The 21,275-nt window shown below is 52.1% G+C and overlaps 1 protein-coding gene across 2 annotated transcripts; it reads left to right on the top strand.

The window, feature by feature from the left end:
* Positions 1-13,042: 13,042 nt before the first annotated feature.
* LOC119098643 (LHFPL tetraspan subfamily member 2a protein) lies at positions 13,043-20,918 on the top strand. Of its 2 annotated transcripts, XM_037221615.1 has the most exons (5): positions 13,043-13,332; positions 16,735-16,773; positions 17,207-17,467; positions 18,268-18,381; positions 19,189-20,918. In XM_037221615.1, the coding sequence occupies exons 1-5, from the start codon at positions 13,077-13,079 to the stop codon at positions 19,305-19,307; spliced, it is 789 nt and encodes a 262-aa protein (XP_037077510.1). In that variant the 5' UTR covers positions 13,043-13,076; the 3' UTR covers positions 19,308-20,918. The 2 variants fall into 2 exon arrangements, with proteins under 2 accessions (XP_037077510.1, XP_037077511.1); XM_037221616.1 differs by lacking the exon at positions 16,735-16,773.
* The last annotated feature ends 357 nt before the right edge of the window (positions 20,919-21,275 follow it).

Consider the following 21,275-nt stretch of genomic DNA (forward strand, 5'->3'; position numbering starts at 1 on the left):
GCTATGCGCCGACTACCTGGTGTTAGCCGCAGTGACCAACCCCGCTCGGTCTCACAGAAACTGTAGTCCCGGCCAGTGGTGTTTTCGCTCCCAAGATTGTGAACACGCAGGCCCAGAACTGAGTTATGCAATTTGTTTCACATGATTATCCTGAGCAAGGTTGGACGCCTCGTTTGTGTTGGTATTTTTCATCTTTGACCTCATTGTGAGCGACCCTGCTGAACATTAAGGAAACCCCTTTCCTGTTCTGGGCGAGAGACCCAGTGGGTAGAACAATAGGGAGCACGTTATATTTCCGGTCAGGGGCTTCCGGTGACACTCGGTTACAGTGTCGGATGCCTGCCGGCTGCCATGCCGGTGACACTGAGGGGATGCCCTGACCGACACAGAAACCCTAAGAGGAATGCATCATACACTGATCACCTTCCTGACGCCGGAGGCACCCTGACCCGGCTATTCCCTTCCAAATAGAAGCAGGGCTTTTGTTGATGCAAAAAATCCCTTGTAGCCCAATAATTGTTAGTCCAATAGTAATGTCTTATGATTAGCATGAAGACTACGCAACTAATTTATTAGATTATGAATAAGTTATTTACATAATTATTACGTCATAATTCATAATAATAACATAATTCGTCGTAACTGGCCGCTGGCTGAAATGGGATGGAGAGCCCTCCGTTCGGTATCGGGGTCCTGCCCATGATGAGAGCCCTCCGTTCGGTATCGGGGCCCTGCCTATGATGAGAGCGCTCCGTTCGGTATCGGGGCCCTGCCTATGATGAGAGCGCTCCGTTCGGTATCGGGGCCCTGCCTATGATGAGAGCGCTCCGTTTGGTATCGGGGCCCTGCCCATGATGAGAGCCCTCCGTTCGGTATCGGGGCCCTGCCTATGATGAGAGCGCTCCGTTCGGTATCGGGGCCCTGCCTATGATGAGAGCGCTCCGTTCGGTATCGGGGCCCTGCCCATGATGAGAGCCCTCCGTTCGGTATCGGGGCCCTGCCTATGATGAGAGCCCTCCGTTCGTTGCAGGGCCTCCCCTATTAGGCATTGTGGGTCTCTGACCAACAAAGAAGCGCTCATTGTTTCAAGGGCCCCGACCAATGCAAACCGCGAATTCCGACCTTGTTCCTGCTTGGGAAATGGTCCCACAGAGCTCAGACCAATACGGAGTCTACTGTTTGGCGTTGATGGTCTATGACCGACGTAGAGACCCGCCTTGTTCCAGGGTGTCCCCAATTGGTGAAAGTAGCCTTCTGATGTTTGGTGGCCCGGCCCTGCCTTCGTGCCCTCCAATCGAGCACTTGATCATCGGTCCCGAGAACCCTTTGGCTCCACTGTGGGCCCCCCGAAAACTGTCCCAGGCCGACTATGAGCTCGTTGTCAATATTGGATCCTTGTTAGGCACTGTGGTCCCCTGACTGACACAGGGGTCTCTCATTGACTTTGGGGCCCGACCAATGGAAGTCGTGGATCTCAGCCCTGTCTTTTTTGGCGAAATTGGCTCAAAGCCCTAGAAATGACACTGGGGTGTAATCTGGTGACGAATCTTACGGGTGTCACGACCGTTAAGACTCCACCATACCAGTGATTTTCGCAAAACAGGATTGGCGAGGTCGAGCGGGAAAAGTAGCAACAATTACACCAAAAACAGGATACTTCCCGGATGTGACCCAATTTCCTCTCAGTGACGTTATGTCGTTGGAGTCTCCCAAGAAAAGAGTATATACAGCTCTGGTTTAATACATTTGCCTGCTCTGTCTCAGCAAAAAATGTTGTCGTTGGGCATCATTATAATTTTGCTCGGTGTTCATCGTCGAAACCAGGTTTTGGTAATCGACATAGAGTCGATGTTATGTGGCTCTAGACGTAATTGGACGTGTACGGATCCGGAAAAAAGACTGTAAGTTGATTTGCACGACTAATAATGTCTGCCATGGAAATCCCCACTGATTGCCGCAAGGCGGGGTGCAGGCGCACCACCCCCATTAGGCATGTTCGACACGGCTTGTGTTGGTGGTCACGGTCGAACGACAACGGCTATTAGTTTGTTTTAGCTGACAACGATTGTCAGGTTTTTGCATCTGTTCACCGAAGATTCACGTTGAACTGAAGACCGACACATTTCAGTGGTTCCTCCGAATGTAGACGACTGATAGGTTTATACCGCTTTGTTTTTACTTTCCGACAAGACACCATAGCAAAACAACGCGGCTGGCTGCAGTCTGTATAACTTTAACATCGCTCAATAATGTCAAAACACTCCCACAAGACTAGACCACAACCAACTCTCTCTCTCTCCTCTCCTCTCTCTCCTCTCTCTCTCTCTCTCTCTCTCTCTCTCTCTCTCTCTCTCTCTCTCTCTCTCTCTCTCTCTCTCTCTCTCTCTCTCTCTCTCTCTCTCTCTCTCTCTCTCTCTCTCTCTCTCTCTCTCTCTCTCTCTCCTCTCTCTCTCTCTCTCTCTCTCTCTCTCTCTCTCTCTCTCTCTCTCTCTCTCTCTCTCTCTCTCTCTCTCTCTCTCTCTCTCTCTCTCTCTCTCTCTCTCTCTCTCTCTCTCTCTCTCTCTCTCTCTCTCTCTCTCTCTCTCTCTCTCTCTCTCTCTCTCTCTCTCTCTCTCTCTCTCTCTCTCTCTCTCTCTCTCTCTCTCTCTCTCTCTCTCTCTCTCTCTCTCTCTCTCTCTCTCTCTCTCTCTCTCTCTCTCTCTCTCTCTCTCTCTCTCTCTCTCTCTCTCTCTCTCTCTCTCTCTCTCTCTCTCTCTCTCTCTCTCTCTCTCTCTCTCTCTCTCTCTCTCTCTCTCTCTCTCTCTCTCTCTCTCTCTCTCTCTCTCTCTCTCTCTCTCTCTCTCTCTCTCTCTCTCTCTCTCTCTCTCTTCTCTCTCTCTCTCCTCTCTCTCTCTCTCTCTCTCCTCTCTCTCTCTCTCTCTCTCTCTCTCTCTCTCTCTCTCTCTCTCTTCTCTCTCTCTCTCTCTCTCTCTCTCTCTCTCTCTCTCTCTCTCTCTCTCTCTCTCTTCTCTCTCTCTCTTCTCTCTCTCTCTCTCTCTCTCTCTCTCTCTCTCTCTCCTCTCTCTCTCTCTCTCTCTCTCTCTCTCTCTCTCTCTCTCTCTCTCTCTCTCTCTCTCTCTCCTCTCTCTCTCTCTCTCTCTCTCTCTCTCTCTCTCTCTATATATATATATCTATATATATATATAATATATATACCTTCTCTATATGTATCTATATATATATATATCATATATATATATATATATATATATATATATGAAACGTATTGTGGGACGTATTGAGCTATTAAATTTACCTTAGGCATTTTACGCATATAGTTTACCAGGCAGGCAGCCGGACTACACCCTGTTAGATAAGTCGCATAGCCTTATTGTGTCTGACGTATGAAACTCATCGCGACGGGGGCCGTCCGGAGCCGGCCTCCGCAGCGCGGCCGGAGGTAGACCCAGGCGCTGTGCTTGGTGCTTGAGGTGTGATGCTGCGGGCCACTACTGTGCAGAGCCGGCAGTGCCGCCTCAGGACCAGCAAAGCAGCGGTGTGGTGACATTGCTGCTACCTGCCGTCTATTGCCCTTCCGGCTGTACGGTCAGTGGTGCCGTCTCGGACGCCATGGGATAGTGAGGCCTCATAAACCGACGGTTTCTCAACTAGAGGTCCTCTTGATCAATGTTAAGCTCCTGGTCGTCGGTTAACCGTCGGAATGGTAAATGTGCTGGTCTGTCATCACGCCGCCGAATTGTCTCATAAAGACGTAAGACAAAGAGACATCTGATCAACCAAGAGCCACGATAGACTATCGAGGTCGGGCCACCTCAGGTTCCGCACACACGCTGGAAGCTAATCTAGCCACCTTACCTGCATGACTTTAGCTACAAATGAGATTCGCAGACCGATGGGTTTAGTGCAAATTACTTATAAACGTCGCTTGAGACGGACTTTCTACAGTTTCGTTTGGCAGTCCATTCTAATGACTCACTACTCTCTAAGTGATATTTGCCTCTTTATACTTCTTCTCCTACCTTTTGCTAAATGAAACTGTTTTTTTTAAGTCTCGGCCTTATTTCCAGTGCCGCACGTAGATCTACCTTGTCTATCTCTTTCATAATCTTGAACACCTCTATCAGGTCTTCTCTAACCCTACGATATTTCAGTGAATACAAGCTCAAGGTTCTAATCCTATCCTTATATTCCTAGTCGCCAATCCCGTGTGTAATTCCAGCAATCTTTCACCGTACTCATTCCAGCCTATCCATACCTTTTTGGAAGCACGGGGACTAACCTGTGCACAATACTCTAAGTGTGGTCTGACATAAGCTGAATACAACTTTTGACAAGATTCCTTCTCTTGCGATAGACATTCCTGTTAGTAAGTCCCAGCAGCCGAAACGCCTTGCTCCTAGCAGCCCGACATTCCTTTTCAGCCTTTAAATATCTGGAAATGATAACCCGTAAGTTCTTTTCTTCCTGGATCTGATGTAACTCCCGGCCTCCCATTCTACAGTTATTGCCCCCACTGCCAAAACTACCAAATTCATCACCATACAGTTATCATAATTGAAAAGTATCCGCCACAGAGAAGCCCAGCTCACTAGTTTTTCAAAGTCAAGCTGAATTTGGTTCACCTGGCCGGTATTTTTTGACACTCCTTCCAATCCGATGTTGTCAGCAAATTTAACAAGCTTACTCTCTGATCCTATTTCAGTATTACTCGGGAAAATAATAAAGAGCAAAGGGTACAATACCGACTTTTGTGGAATCTCACTCTCTACTAGCTCCCACTGAGATGTACCATCGAGCCTCACTCTTCGTTTCCTGACTAACAGCCATAGCCGTACCCAGCCAAGGATTTTCCCTCAATGAATGCAATTCTATTTGATGTAGCAGACGCTGGTGTGACACCTTACCTAATACCGTACTAAAATATAGATCAACTACACCTAAACTATTACCTTTATCTATCTGACTAGTATCATGCTTCATGAACCCCAGAATATTTGTCAAACAGGACCTACAAGAAGGAAGACCATGCTGACTACTAGTTATCTACTGATGCCTAAGTGTGACTGAATGCTAGCCTAAATGAATTCCTTTAAGATATTGCATACTAGTGAGGTTAGACTGACAGGCCTGCAATCGCTGACCCTTTTTTGGTCGTCTTCTTAAATGTCGGTGCATTGATACCCATGTATCGTCTTGATTTATGCGTCGCCAGCGTCTGCACAAAGCTGCCGTTACGGTACGAACGCAAGGCACTGTGTCCGCCTGGATGTCCGAACAGCGAATGTGCCGGCTACCTGACGTTGGTCCGCGGGCAGATTACGTGTTTAAACCACAAACGATGATCTAAACGCTGAAGAAACTCTCTTCTCCGCCCTCGGCCCTCTATGGATAGTCTTCCACCATGGGACGCCTGTTTCTCGAGCCTTGGGAATAGGCGCGTAGTTCCACAAAACAGTTCGGAAGGACTTAGCAAGGAAAATGACAACATGTACCCATGATTTACACACAAACGTGGTTATCCAAATTAGACCCACTTACATCTTTAAGTTGGGGGGGGGGGGTCCCACCACCATTGTTGGATAGAAAACTACACCAAGTATGGGAAGCAATTGTGCGTGATAGTTGATAGCATACGTTTAATATTAAAACTTGTTGTCATGACAGCGAGCTGGTTCTGCACACCTACCCTGAACTGTAAAGATCTCAAAGGCCTACCTCAATGATTTGGGAGGCCTGAAACGTGTGAAATATCTGGGGACTATGTGAATATCCTCCCTTCACATATCAGCAGGGAGGTTTTACATAATAATTAAAATGTTTTACCATGGGCGACGCTAAATAACTGAGTCACAAAATCTAGCTTTCGTAACAAGCTGCTCAATAAATAATTAGTAGCTGAACACACGCACACGCTCATCTTATTGCTCACCAAGCCTTGCACTTCGTGAGCTTCGCTATCACCCACTGATCCCAGAGCAAGAACATCGAAGCAGCTGGAGTGGAAGAGGCAGCTTAGCTAGCTTGGAGGACACATTATTGTCAGAAACATATGCAGCATGGACTCTCCAAGGCAATTCGTACACTGAATAGGCCCAAGGCCACCCGGGGCCATACCTTGCCGTGCAAATCCTTTAAAAAATGCAGCATGAGTTGTTGATACAATATTTCTTATCACTATTTTTCACTAAATGCTTACTACAATTGTCACAAAGAAATCAATTTTCCACAAATTATGTTATGCTATTGTGTACTAGGCATTATGATGAGAATATAGGTTACAGCTCAGCATTCAGATGCAAAATATCACAATACTTGATCCAAACTTCGACTTATACAAAAGTTATCATGCTGAAGTAGTCCCTCGGATGACAAACTATTCTGTACTGCCAGCATGAAATCGTGAGTGCTGTTTCTTCAGTAGCCTCACAGCATAAGCCTAAGGTTTAACATTACTCACAAAGATGTTTTTTTCTTCTCTGCAACCACAAATTTCGGGTGCAATAAAAACCCATAACAACCGGTAACTGCGACATTTTCTGCTCACATTTAGCTTAGGTACCAAGCTCAGGGCCATTGTGTAACATAGAATTTGAACATGAAGGCAACTGTATGTGGCAGTATTAGCTTTGGAGCAGGCATGTCTATCTGCATCATCTTGTGAGGGGCCCTGCACCCTCCCCCCCCCCACACACACACTGTTGAGATGCACCAGTAAATGTTGGTTGGCACCTCCGATGTTGTCGCTGTAGTGTCATAAAAAATAGATAAATGTTAAATATCACACGGTTTTCACCTGCGATAGACATTACTTGATGGCAATGGCTAATGCAGTGGCTAAAAAACGATAATTTTGGATGAATGATACAAAGTGCAGAATACAAATGGCATTTGGTTAAAACGTAGTGTTTTGACTCAATGAGAAACACGCATTGAATGGGAGGGAGGGGGAGGGGGCATTGGGTGATAGGGCCGCCAGCGCAGCCCACCAATAATGTACCAGGTTGGTATTCCTGATCTGAAGAGCGCACATAACTTTGCAATGTGAAGCAGGCTGAACAATGCCAGCAATCTCAACCATTTTTTCATGCGGCCTCCTGTAAATAGTGCAGGTCGATAAATTTATTTAGTTAAATGTCACAACAGATGCTTGCATAGCATAACATCATGACAAATATCTCCATTTTCTTATACTATCATTCATTTATCAATGAAACGGTTCAATGCGATCACTACAGCGTTGAAGTAATCTGATTACCGCATGACATTTTTTCCGGGTGGTAATCTATATGTACGTGATGATGTGGTGTTATGCTTGTATGCGTCGAATATTAAAATTCCACGTAGATGACAACTACCCAAGTATTCCTTTATTGGAAAACGACAAGATTCTTAGCTGCAGCATGGGTATTCGTTGGAATATCTTGAGCAGCCATTTCTTACACAACATTCCACAGCCGGTAGCCTAAGCCACACCTTTCGTAACTAAATCACTGCGACGTAACAAAGTCACTACGTGATCAATAATGCTGCAGAATGCTGACGATGCGCCATCTGTAAACTGAGACACAGTGTGTGTGAGCACGGACGAATATATATTAGATTTAACGAGATGCATGTAACATTACTTCAAAATGATGTGAACCAAAACACCACATACCTCCCTACTGCCACACCGAACTTCAGGCCCTCTACGATTGATTAACGCGATTACGCTTAATCGTCACAACCACATCAAAGATGCGGCTAGCTCAGCACAGCTGTTTCTGGTAAAACATCCCACATCTGCCTTTAATCTTGATTCTGGTATACTTGAATATTTTGATTCCTACTAGGCAAAACCTTAAAGTACCCAGCATTTTATGGCCTTGGAGGCATATCTTGGGATATCCAGTGTCGCACATCTTTGTTCTCTGGGCTGACAGAATCTGACACATCGCCCTTTATTGCTTCCACAGAATTCCATAGAATCACTCATGATTTCCATAGAATTCCTCTGACTATGAAGACCCTCCGCTGCATCAACAGTTGCCCTGTCAGCTCGTCCAGATGAACAATTTAAGTCTGCGTGGCATAAATCGGTGTCTTACCCTCTGCTATCATTGCGCGAAGTTCTCCTTCATCGTTCCGGATCTACGCAGCAATTTCTAGTTTCCGTCCGTGTAATTGTTTAGTGCGCCAGATGCCACCATTGATACTTCTTGGTTCACAGCAACACCGCTTACCTCTTCGTCGGCTATTTTCCTGCCATTCTTTTTCTGGTAAATGATAAAATATTTATGATTCCTGCCATTCTGTTCCTGTTGTCCCTTTCCTCGATTAACTCCAGCCATTGTCAAATCCGTGTTCACTGACGCCAAATGTCCTCGATAGCCGTAGTGATTTTCTTCGCGTTGTGTTATGCTTTTAAACTTAGAGGGTTCTTAAGTTCTTCAAATTCTCTTAGATACATCTTGATTCTTTTCTCCTGAAATTGTTTTCTCCCATCTCCTGTCCCACTGTTCATCAGAAGTTGCTCGTGCCGTGCACAAGCAGTAATCTTGACGTAACCTCGTCAATAATAACAAATGAGAGAGATTTCCACTCGCATCAAGTAGATCATGCCAAAAGTAAAGTAATGGAGCTGGACACCTTTCGAACCAAACTGTCAATATTTCCCAAAAACTCACTTCATGGCACTCAAACTGAAACTGGCTGCTGGCCGGTCGTTCCTTGTCCAGATCATAACCCTGCTGGTCGCCGGACGGTGCCACTGTGACGTCAGTCGGCGCCGCTCTTACCCAATCATGCCGCATGGCACGCGTCGAGTTGTTGACAGTAAGCCCACGCTTTGAATGGTGACTACGTTTATTATTGGTCGACCAGAATAAAATAAGATAATTTCGGTGCCACGTGATCGCGCAAGGCAGGCAGAGATCTGCAACACTAAGAGGCTTGGCCAATCCGGCGTAACGCCAAGCGTTCACGAGAATGTGACAGGCGCAGGTTCATTGACCTAAAACTCACTCGCTAATTCCACATAGCATTTCTTGCAAAATGATCGGCCCCGAATCTGGTCATGGCTCGCATGTTAGTCGACGAAATCGGCAAATTTGCAGTGACCTAGTGGTTTGGCAATTGAAAACTCAAGTGATGAGAAAAATGCAGATATTTAGGCCAACACACGGATGCATTTTTGAAAAACGGCCGACTATGACTCAGGTAAGGGTTGGCGATTTAATTCATTATCGATGAATTTGTAATGACTGAGACTATGCAAATGGTGACCGAAACATCACAAAGAGCAAATCTTTCGGATTGATACTGGTGAAAAAATACAGTGCTGCGCGTCGATGTTAATTCCATGGCCCAAAAGCTCTCGATTTACGACAGTAATTCTTAGAAACGTCCCAAAACGGGCAGATCTGTCGTTCTGCGCTCATGAGCGCGTGGCGGTCTGCACGCATCGACCCACTTTTGCAATGCATTGTCAGTTTTCGCTCCTCTGTCAGACTATTTTCATCCCTTGTCGCTTCGATACTAGGTTGTCAAGATTTGGACCCGGTTTCGACCCACGCTTGCCGGCGCATCGCAATTTGGAAATCTTGTCATCCATGCGTTAACCGAAATGTGAAGGTTGGCTCGGTAATGCTTTTCAAAAGCTGCTGAAAAAACCGTCTGCGATCAGGCAGCAAAGAACTGGAAAACAGCGAACAGCTTGAATGCCATTGCTTAATAATGTATACAGCGCGATGTTTGCAGAACTGCGATTTATGGCTCTGGCACTTGTTAACTCACAACGGGCAGTTGCCAAAGATAACAGGTTTTGCAAACCGTGCCTGCCCAGCCTGGCCTGCTATTAAAGCAGCATCCAACAGAGTAGCTTCCTGTGTCTGGGGAGAGGGGGCATATATTGACATTTAATGGTAAGACACCTCCGATATGTGTAAGTTAAACAAAATGCGTTTAAAACACCGCAAGAGCTCAGGCCGTAGCGGACGAGCCAAAAACGCGTGTACTGAATTAATTGAACACCGAGTCGTGTTACTATCCGTACACGTGTCGTGCGGTCTGGCTGGAGAAGTGCTGCATATTCCGCGGCTGTTAGGTTTCAAGTGTCCCGTGCTTGGTGTAGCGGGGGCCACTAGTGAGCCCAATTACCCACTGTTTGCGGGCACGCAAGCTCAGAAGTGGCACCTCTAGTCCGCAACAGCTGACAGCCTGCAGAATCTGCAGCGGGTTCTGTAGCTAGTTTACAAGGTGTGGGCATTTAGACAGCAGAATGTAAACAGAGTTTTTCAGGTTCGATAATGTGCTTGGTGGTGTATTTCCTCAAAACATTTTTTCCAGGTTAACCTACACCTTTGTGCTGTAAAGAACCAGTTATCTGATGGAATGATCAGATTATGACGACAATGGAGTTGACGGTAGTATGTGTTCTCGAAATATTCTATTAAAAGTTGTCTTTTTGCAGACGTGAACAACTTCTTCCGCAGAGGCATTTCTATATGTGTGATGTTGTGTCTGTATTGCCTTCTAATATTGATTTCAAAACTTAGCGAACTTTTAGAGAAAGCTTCTTTATCCCATCAGGCCAGCTGAGCAAAAACATCAGCCAGCTGCAAAAGACACTCATCCACGCAGGTAATTACCTCATGCAACTTTGACGGTTGCCTCGCTAGGTCAAAACTTTTAGTCTGCTGGCAATAATTTCGTGCTGGTGGGGATTGGGCTGAAAGTCAGCCGTGGGGAGACAGGACAGCCAGCTCAAGCGGGTCCGTGCCTGGCGCGTTCTCACGCGTTCCTTGCGAGTACGGCTGCAGACAAGCTCTGCCATTAGGGATAGCAATGTCGGGAGCGGGATCCGAGGGCTGAAATCAGTTCCGGTCCGGTAATTTGTGTTTTTCAATTGTGATTCTCGATGTTTGGAGGAGTGTCCCCCCCCCCTTTGAAGCGTTTTTATGAGATATACTCCAGTGAAACAAGCCTCAAGACCAGCTACGTCTAATAATAACACTGGGTATGCCGCTATAGCACCGTCAAGATATAATCAGGATATCAATTGTAATTATCTTCGAGTCAAAATTACGTTGCCAACGCCTTGTTAAGCACTACGCTTCTTGTCTGCAGTTGTCATGACCACCGTCAAGATGACAACCATCTTGGTGCACTACAACTGTTTAAAATTTTTGCAGCTTTTATTGCATTAACATGTTGACAAACTAGTGTGTTACCAACATTATAGAACACACACAATGGAAAAAGGCAAGACAAATGAATTACTTTCATATTGGTGGTCAGGGAATCCAATGAGATTTCTGCCGCAGGAGCAGCTGCTTCAAACCGAAATTTTGAGCTGGTCAGCAGGAATTCGAAAAAAATGGCATTACTGATCAAATCACATGCATTTGATCTAACAAAAGCGATAAATATAAAAATATGGCAAAGGTGGTGGCTTCATTTAAGAAAGTATTCTGCCAGATTTGTAAAAAGTATCCTTCCCTCAACCTAATTTTCAGAACCGTCAATAAACATCATTACAGCACCATATAAAGCTGTGAGCCAGAAGACAAATACACGTGTGGCGAAAAGGCCGGCTTTTCGCAAGGCTGACTTTTCGCAGGGCTGACCCGTTGCGGTGCCTGCTGGAAGGACTAGGACTGGCGACCTACCCGAATCCTCGCGCTTCCAGCCTCAGTGCGCGACACAGAAGGACTGGGACTGGCGACCTACCCGAATCCTCGCGCTTCCAGCCTCAGTGCGCGACACAGAAGGACTGGGACTGGCGACCTACCCGAATCCTCGCGCTTCCAGCCTCAGTGCGCGACACAGAAGGACTGGGACTGGCGACCTACCCGAATCCTCGCGCTTCCAGCCTCAGTGCGCGACACAGAAGGACTGGGACTGGCGACCTACCCGAATCCTCGCGCTTCCAGCCTCAGTGCGCGACACAGAAGGACTGGGACTGGCGACCTACCCGAATCCTCGCGCTTCCAGCCTCAGTGCGCGACACAGAAGGACTGGGACTGGCGACCTACCCGAATCCTCGCGCTTCCAGCCTCAGTGCGCGACACAGAAGGACTGGGACTGGCGACCTACCTGAATCCTCGCGCTTCCAGCCTCAGTGCGCGACACAGAAGCGGGCCCGGTCTCAAGCAACTTGTTTAAATGCAGGCGATGAACCATATTCTTGAATAACCAAACCAGTCATTTTTTTGTTTATCTTCACTTTGGAACGTTGTCAGATCCTTACCAAGTGCTCAGTTAAAAAACGGCATTTAGCATGCCATTAATATGCTTGCTTTTTTAGAAACGCTTGCTTTCTCATGCGTCCTGGCTTTCCCATTTCATCCCTACGCCGAATACGCTCAGAAACATGACCCGTTATCGTTTCCTGAGAGATAGATCTCAATTGATTTGCTCAGGACCACTTATTCCGAATATGGGTTTGAAACTAAAAAGAAACGAATATGGATCACAAATTCTCATTTCTCGTCGGATTTAGGCCACTTAAAATTTGTGTTAAAAATAGCATGAGGTGGGATGGCTGCCTCCTTGCATGTGGGACTGCAGTGGACCAGAACAGATGTGAGTGAGGTAGAGGAGTGGGCCGTTGGGGGGGGGGGGGGGGGGGGGGGGGAATTAAAGCGAGTGCGTTGTGCCCTCCCTCCCCACAAAACACTTAGTATGGTAAAACGGCCCTGATATGCCTCCAGAGATTTGTAGTCCAACGAACGCCACAGGATTTGACTCGCGTCATTTTTAAATAATCGGTCTACATCCAGGTGCATCCCTCTCGAGCTTCCCATTGACTCACCCCTGCGGACAGCGGGTGACAATCGATGCACCATCGACCAAAACGCAAACACCCAGCGTGTGTCACCGTTAGTCCCCCCCCCCCCCCCCTCCTCCCCTCCCTCGCCCTCACCCGCAGCCCCCGCCGCCGCTTCTGTGGCTGCCGCCCGGCCGGCAGCCGGCGGTCACGTGACCGGTGACGTCACGGGCGCCCCGTTGCTCGTCGGCGGCGGCGTGCGGAGCAGTGCGCGCGGCTGCGGACCGGCGGAGGGGCGTGGCGTCAGCGCGGGCGGCAGCGGCGCGCCATGGGCAGCCTGGAGCAGCGGGTGGTGTTCGGCCTGGACCCGGCCGAGGCCGACCGCTGGTGGGGCGGCCTGCAGGAGGAGCCCTGGCCGCCGGCCGAGGCGGGCCGCCGCCGGTCGCCGCCCGGTCGCTGCCGCTGCCGTCTCACCCGTTGGACGCTGCTCTGGGTGCCGCTCTCGCTCTGCCTGGTGGCGCTCTCCCTGTACGTGGCCGTGGCGCCCTACTGGATCGTGCGTCACGTCGATGTCGGCGACGCAGGTGGGTCACCGCCCGGGCGGGAGGACGACCGCGCCGGCGCCGGCGCCGGTCGAACCCCGTCGGACGAGCTGGTCGTGAAACGGAGACGGGCTGCCGTTATCAGCCGACGGTGCGCGGTGGCGCCGCACTTGCGGCGGCGCCCGCGTGGTTCGGACGTGACCCGCCGAGGACGGCTCCGCAGCGCCGGACGCCCACGCGAATCGCCCGCCGCCGCACTTCCGCTGTGCCGACTGTCGCGCCCTGATCCGCCGAGTCAAAACAGACCACTTACAGCTGGCCCCCGCAACACGCCAGCATCGCGGCGCCCAGCGCGAATTCAAACCGTGACTCACTGGAACCACAAACATGGCCCACGGCCGTAATCCGGCGTCCACGTTGTCAGACGAGGAAACACATAGGGATGGGATTGCAGTGCCGAATTGCCGTCCTAAAATGCCGAATTGGTGCGCGGCCAGGGCACGTCAAGGCCGCTGTCATTGGATGGCTCCGTTTCATTGCGTGGCTGCACGTGGTCTGGTTAGCCACAAAGAGCTGTTACAAGTGACGTCGTGCAATGCACCTAGATGAGGGGCTAATCAGCTCTAAATGACGGTTCCAGCAGCGCCTGCTCCTTTGTGCGGAGTGGGGGAGAAGCAAGTTAGTTCGTATCTCGCCTCTTTCCAGGCAATGTCATGGGGCTGACGTCAAATTTGAGATGAGGTGGCTGCTCCCCCCTCCCCCCTTCATTACTCCTCCTTCCCCCGAATCCGCCGATCTTCGACAGTAGCCGCATCTGTGAAGAAGCGCCAGCGCCGCCTGGGTTTGGTGAGCGGTGACCCAAGCTCCTCTCCCGCGCACGTGACGCCCTCAGCTGCCCGGATTCACAAGTGCGTCCCCGGGGCCCGGCGCGTGCTCATCCCGCATGCTGATGCTGTCCGCCGCGTCGGCCGCGGCTGGCAAGTGCTCTCCTCGCCGGTGGCAGCCGGGCGAAAACAGAGGCGAAAAACAGCCCAGCGTACACCCTCGTTCACACACAGGCAGACAGACACACACGCGCGCACACGGGCCTCGTTCGCCGGGTGGTTCCGCGTATATTTATCCGGTGTTTACCGGTCGGGTGCTGGCGCGCGGCCGCGGGCTCTCACTCGGCGGCCGTTTACCCCGCCGGCGGTAGCTGCGCTCCGCGCTGGCCTGTTTAACGCCCCGTGGGCGGCAGCGGCGCCATGAAGTTCAGTTCAAAAGGCTCGTGAGCTAAACGGCGATAGCGCTGTCATGAGAGGAGGCAGAGGGAGACAGTTCAAAAGACTCGGGAGCTAGGCGGCGAGGGGGGCAGAGGAAGAGGGAGTTCTGTCTGAACGAGTTCGTTTAGGCACTTGCAGGGGGCTCACGTCAGCTGGCAGTCCGCGGAAACGTCACATTGGGTCTTGCTCGGTCGCATCCCCCCCCCCCCCCCCTGCCCACTGCCCGATGTGTCCTGCGCGGTCGACGCTGTTCAGCTTGCCGCCTGCTGTGTTCAGCACTCGGTGCTCAGCGCTCGCCGCCTGCCGCAGTGCAGCCCGGGAGTCAGCTCATTACTCAGCGACCATGACTCCTCGGGGTTCCCGCCCACACGCTCTCGCGGTGCTCGGTTCTCAGTGCGTCCGTCCGGCTCGCCTCTTCCATCTCACCGCTCCGAGCTCACCGCGCCGTGCTCAGAGCTCACCGCGCCATGCTCACCGAGCGCGTCACGTCGTGCCGCGCTCCAGTCACGGTTCGCCGGCCGTCACAGCCGGCCGCCGCCACGTCCAGCGACGGCAACGACCGCTAATGGAGCTCGCGCAGCGGAGGCGGCGGTCGGTCGCCTCCGCCGCCGCCGCCGTGTGCCCGGTCCGTCGGCGTCGCAGCTGGAGCCGGGCGACGGCCCGGCCGGCCGCTGGTCGCCACATGTGCCGTCTGATGCGGGGACGCGCCGGGGAGGGCGGCCGCTGGGCGCCGCGCTGACGGCGGCGCGGCGGCTGTTCGAGGAAGCGCGCGAAGAGCAGGGACGAACGATAAGCTGGAGGGAGGCCCGACCTCTGGCGGCGGTTTCTAAATGGGGCGAGGAGTGCGTCCCGCGGTGCGCGCGCTGACACAACCGCATGCCGCTCTGTGATGATGAACGGGATCTGTCGCCCGTGCCTTGGTCCGTCGTTTGTCCTCGGTCGTCTCCGAGTTTTCTCAGCTGGTCTCTGGCGTTTTTTGTTCCACCGGTCGGAATTCAACAGTTGCCAGAAGTCGTCCGCTTCCCTACTGCGCTGTTGAGGTGATGAGGTAAACGCCAGCCGGTCGGACTTACCGTCGTTCTGGCGCCGGTACCTTGATGGCGGTGTGCTACGCGATGGCGTCTTGCCGGCGAGCAAACACGGCTGCTGCCGGTTCTCTTGCCGTGGCTTGACAGTCTTTCTGAGAGAGCTGTCACGAGGCCCCGTGTAGTAAGCCAAGCCAGCCTGTGGACCCTTGTCACGCATGCAGGTCGCGATTGAGAAATGTCAAGTACGCTGTATGTAGTTGCTGTATGGTCACATGCGTAGCAGATTGCTGTTTTTCCTCATGCAGGCTGCCAATTTCCCAGGAATGTCGAAGATTTAACTTGTGCCATTCAGGCGCTCTGCCTCACATTTCGTCTCATACCAAGCTGCACGGCTGTATAGCTTGGCGTTACAAGCATCCGGAAACAATTTTATCTCGATGTAGTGTCGTGTTCCATTGTTGTGTCTTAGATCGGCAATTAACAAAACCAACCACGAGCCCGTTCTAATGCACTCCAGAAAGTTGGCATCGGCTCTTAACCAAAACATACCACATTGTCTGTGTCCGTGTCGTCTCACGTCAGAGTTCCAGTTGGATTCCTGTTGTACGTGTATGGGAAGGCTCACCTGCCTGTCCAGCCCGGCTTGCGGTGTCTTTGACGCATCTCAATTGGGTGCGAAGACGCGCTGAAGGAGATGGTTAAGTATGCCGCATCCCACGCACGGAAATAGTTCGATTTGGCGTACCCCGTGTGTTGGTTTGGATAATTGAACGAGCATGTGACTAACGTATGTCAATCTTCGTAACTGAATGAGAACATAACCGACACAACAGATCACTTAGGGAGCGCCGTGTACCGCCACTTGAAAGCTCACCGAAACTCGACTAAAAATAACTTGAATCGTATTTCGCATGTTGTACGGGCCGACGCACCCACCCATTGGTATGGGGAAACTATACCCATGTCCTACGCTGCGTTCGTTAAAGGCTCATTGTTGCAGCAAGCACGCTGGTTGTCATTTGACCAACTGTTGAAATACGCAGTGGCTGGGATTCGAACCGACAGTTACCACTTTAACAGTCTTTAACTACCGTGCTACCCCAACCTCAGTGTCCGCCCTCGGACTGTGACTCTGTATCCGTCCCCGCCGGCAGATAACGACTCTCGTACGCTCGTCCCTGGTGATGACTCCGGTGAGGTGTTTTCGGTGACTCTGTGTCCGCTACGCGTCGATGACTTCCTGTGTGCGCTCCGTGTCGATGACTCTGTGCGCTCCGTGTCGATGAACCTGTGTGCGCTCTGTGTCGATGACTTTGTGTGCGCCCCGTGTTCATGACTCCATGTCCGTCCCGTGTCGATGACTCCCTGTGCCCGCCCCGTGTGTATTAATATCCGTGTCCACCTCGTTTCGACGACTCCTTATGCCTACCCCCATCCTCAGTTGGTGACTACCTGTGTCCACCTTGTGTTGGTGACTCCCTGTGTCCACCTTCGCTCAGGGGGGGGGGGGGGTCACCCAGCGGTAACTCCCTGTGTCCACCCCTGCCTTCAGCGGGTGGCTAACTCCCTGTGTCCACCCCTGCCCTCAGCGGGTAGCTGACTCCCAGGGTGTGTCCGTGCCCTCAGACGGTGCGTCGGAGTCGTTGCGCAGCTCACTGGGCCTGTTCCGGCGCTGCCGGGCCGGCCAGCCGTGCCGCACATTCAGCACGGCTCACCTGCTGCGCTGGCGCCAGCTGCCTGGCCTCTGGCTGACGGCCGCCTGCGTCAGCGCGCTGGCCACGCTGCTGGCCGCCGTGGCCGCCGCAGCCGCCGCCGCCAGCTGCTGCACCCGCGTCTGCGGCTGCGTCAACATCTACAAGACGGCCGGCACGCTGAACATCCTGACAGGTTCGGGGGAGGGAAAGACGAGGAGGCCGGGAGCGAAGGGACGCTGGGACCTACTGAACGATGCTGGGGCGGAAAGTGTTGTCTTAGTTGATGGGTAATATGATGTTATATTTGATTAGCAATTGATAATTGACTAATTGAGGTTGTAATTGATGAAAGTGAAGACTTGTGAGCTGGTGGAAGTCTCACTTTGAAAGCTCGCTCGGTTCGGAGGGGTCAGCTGGGTGCTTGACATCCAGTTCTGGGACGGTAAAAGGTAGAACCGTGGGTGTTCAGCGTCACCTTCCAATTGTCATGACACCGGCCAGAGCATCAGCGGCGCGCTAGGACCCGCTGGCAGGACGGGCCGGGCGCTGCCGGTCGGTGCGGGGCGACATCTGACGGCGGCCGGGCGTCCGCGCCCGCGCGGAAGCCTCTGAACACCGCTCTGGGGAGGGTGGCGGGCTGTCGGTCAGCCCCAGCCGTCGGCTCGGATCAGGCCGGCCGGACGGGGAGGCGGGCCCCCCGCCAAACTCGGGCGGGCCGGGTGTCGGCCGTCGCTGGTCTGAGCCAATACCAGCATCGTTACCTGTCCGTCGGTGTCGGCCAGTCTGGCAGAGCGAGCGGTCATGAAGTGAGCGCTGTGATGTGGCAGTCTAATGTGTTCCATGTGGGCGCTCATAGAACGCGTTAGTTTGGCCCTTAACAGCACGTTCAGCCCCTAAGTGGACCTAACAACTTATTGATGCGTATGGTGTCAGCCTCTTGAAGGGTGGTGGAAGGTTTAGCACTGTTTAAGACGCGCGCCTCCTGTGTTTCAGTCTTGTGTCACGTGGTGGCGGCAGTGGTCTACCCCATAGATTGGGGGTCGGCCGTAGTGAAGGACATGTGCGGTGACAAGGCGGAAGCGTTCGTGCTCGACCAGTGCTCCATAGGTGGGAATGTAACTACGCGTGACGAACATTGTCCGTATTTGATCACGGATCATGTAGGGATTAGTTTGATCAGAACACCACTGTGTGGTACACGTTCAGGATCATTACGAATACTGACCATTGAACCCAAAAGTTAGATGTTGCGATTTGTTTTACAGAACAAAATGAAAAGTATACCAAGTTACAGGTACAACGTCTGAAGTTTATCCTACCTAAAATGTTACAACTTTTTAGTTGCCTGTTGTTTCCGGGTGTCAGGAATACGCACAATGGATAGCTGTTTAATTTTCAATTATTACTATCGTTTTTGTGTTTGGAAATCGAGTCTACTTTGTTGAGGAGAATTGCTCTATTGCAGGCGGCATTGCAGTACATAAAACATTCATTTTTTTCATTCAGGAAGAAAATTGTTCAGGGTAATATTTTTACAACCTGGTCCCCCGAAACTGCGTCCCACCTATGGAAACAAACATCACGCTTGTTGCGTCACATACATCCTTACTTCTGACCACGACTTCTGACTTTGACTGCTGCGTACGACCGTATACAACGGCGCTGCACGACAGTCAGTCGGGTTTCGGTGTGTTGTTCAGCTTTCGTGGCACCCCGGCCGCCTGTGTGCTGCAGTCATGCACGACTTTGGTGATGAGCCCCGTTTCCAAACTGGTTCGCGTGCGCGCCGATGAGCCCCGGCTTCGCCGGCCACACGCCGTGACTCACCAGCGGCATCGGCTCCCCTGGAGCCCGCCCCCGCCGCCTGTCGTACAGCTCGGGCGCTGAGATAATAAACATGCGCACTGCCCGCAGGCTGGTGCGTTTACGCGCTGATGCTGGCCACGCTGCTAAACATGGCCTGCGCCGCCCTGGCGATGAAGATCGACGCCGCCACGCCCGAGTATGTCGAATACGGCGGTGTCAAGTCCTAGTCAGGACCTGCGTGCCGACCGGTCAGGTCAGGTCAGGTCAGGTCAGGTCAGGGTCGAGGGCGACTCACGGCGGGCGCCGGACAAGCTGCAGAGGTGGTGATCTCAGACAGAGTCTGGCGCTGCACGTCCGTCGCCGCCGCTGGGGGGAAACCTCCGGAAGGCTGCGGAGTGGACCCCAGCACGCGGGAATTTCCGCTCGTCACGGCCGTGTGTCCGGCAGAGAGTGGCGCCGAGTCGGTGTATCAGGCCGCCGAGTCGTGTAGCTGAACTTCCGACTCACGGAGTCACTCACGGAGTCGGACCATTTATCATGGACTAATCCCTGAATCATGCACGGTGCACGAGCAAGAGCAAGCGTGCAATCACAGGCATCCGCCGCTGGCAACATTGCTGCTTCATGCACGACGAGATCAAGCCCCCTCCGACCACCCCGTCCCCTAAGCTGTAACCGAAACTCTTCGCACTGGCGGTCACCACCGCCGGCCGGGCTGCCTGCCGTCCCGCTAGAATCTCAGAGCGCCGTTTCAGGCTGGGGAGAAGGTACCGGACCGGGCCCGGCACCTCACCGCCCAGGCGACCCGCCCGCGCGGCCGCCTCTCATGTGTGACGCACGCGGTGGGCGTGGGATGTGTGAGGCGCCAGGCGACCTCTCCATCGCGCTGGTACTCATGCGGACCGCGCTGGGCGGCGCTCGTCGCGAGCGCGTGCCTGAGGGGCGGAGCTTGGTGCCGCTTTGAGCGGTGGGCCCGGGCCGGCGTGCCTTTGTGCAGCGATGAGCGCTGGAGTTAATTCACGTTGCTTGAGCGTGCTTGACTGCGACGAGCGCCACCCGCAGCGGACGCTGCGCATGGGGATGGCTAGTCGCCGTCTTGTAGCCATCTCGCATTGATGAAAAACAGGGCGGCAGCGAAGCAACAGCGTCCCAAGAAGTGCGGCTTACCAAGCGTGACGGGGGATACATGGGATGTGAGCGTGTCTTATGGCCTGGGCTTCGTCGACACCGCCTTTGTGATTTTGCGCGTGGTGTTGTTGAGGGTTCCGCAGGCCCTTGCTTCGGAGCAGGGCCTGAAGAGAGTGCGGGCAATAGGGGCATCCTGCCAGTGCGATGCACGGGGACGCGAGTGGTTAAGGCGGCTTGGGCTTTTGTCATGTCTTTAGAGCCTGTTGGACGTGATGCAGGCGGTACTGACACCATCAGTAGTAAGAATACGGTGCGATCAGTGACTTCAGAGGACGTGCCTTGTCTCAACGGGTTCTCGATTGTTGAGAGGAGCGAACAAGGACGGAAGAAATGGTGGGCAGGCTGTGTGGTCTCGCGCATCAGCAGACGTGTCAAGGCAGTGAGCGAAAGACGGTGAGTGGAAAGCGTGTTACGGCGAAGGCGGAATGCAGGCGCCCCAAACCATCAATAGACCCCCCGTCGAAGGAATCTTGCCGTCTTCCCTGCGCATTGTTCGTCTGTGTTTGTTTGCTTCTCCGAGATGTGAGGCTTCTTTGTATCGGAATTGAGTTCATCGATTTTTTTGACGTTTTTTAAATAAGCAACTGATCTTAGATACCGTGCGACGTGTTCCCAAAATAAACAAGTGTTCACGGTTGTCATGTTCGACTACCCACACCACATCGAGCTCAAAATAGAACATCACGACGCAAGAAAGACACGCGGCAAGTCAGGCCGCACCTCCCATCTGCGCAGAAACCTGAGATAGAAACTCGACAATAATGAAATCATACTAGCCATCAATGAGAATTTAAGAGAAGAAGAAAGATCTGGCAAACGTATTGCGACGCATTTTAAAAAATCACGTTAACCAGTACCTTCGTCTAACTTCGCAAACTGTGCTCGGCTTTGTGAGAACCGCAAGCATTGTTGAGCCGGCGAAGCCGGAACGCACACCGCTGTAAATTGGCATTCGAATCCGTCTGTCGTTACGTAATGGCGGACTCAAGGCTTTTGAAATAAAGGCA

The sequence above is a fragment of the Pollicipes pollicipes genome, unplaced genomic scaffold (genome assembly GCF_011947565.3).
Source record: "Pollicipes pollicipes isolate AB1234 unplaced genomic scaffold, Ppol_2.1 Scaffold_4740;HRSCAF=5597_pilon_pilon_pilon, whole genome shotgun sequence".
In the NCBI taxonomy this organism is placed as follows: Eukaryota; Metazoa; Arthropoda; class Thecostraca; order Pollicipedomorpha; family Pollicipedidae; genus Pollicipes; species Pollicipes pollicipes.

Excerpts from the sequence above, each read along its gene's own strand:
- LOC119098643 (XM_037221615.1), top strand. The coding sequence starts at position 13,077 with ATGGGCAGCCTGGAGCAGCGGGTGGTGTTCGGCCTGGACCCGGCCGAG. Across the intron at positions 16,774-17,206 it reads CGTCCCTGGTGATGACTCCG|ACGGTGCGTCGGAGTCGTTG; the intron begins GTGAGGTGTTTT and ends CCGTGCCCTCAG. Across the intron at positions 18,382-19,188 it reads GCTCGACCAGTGCTCCATAG|GCTGGTGCGTTTACGCGCTG; the intron begins GTGGGAATGTAA and ends CACTGCCCGCAG.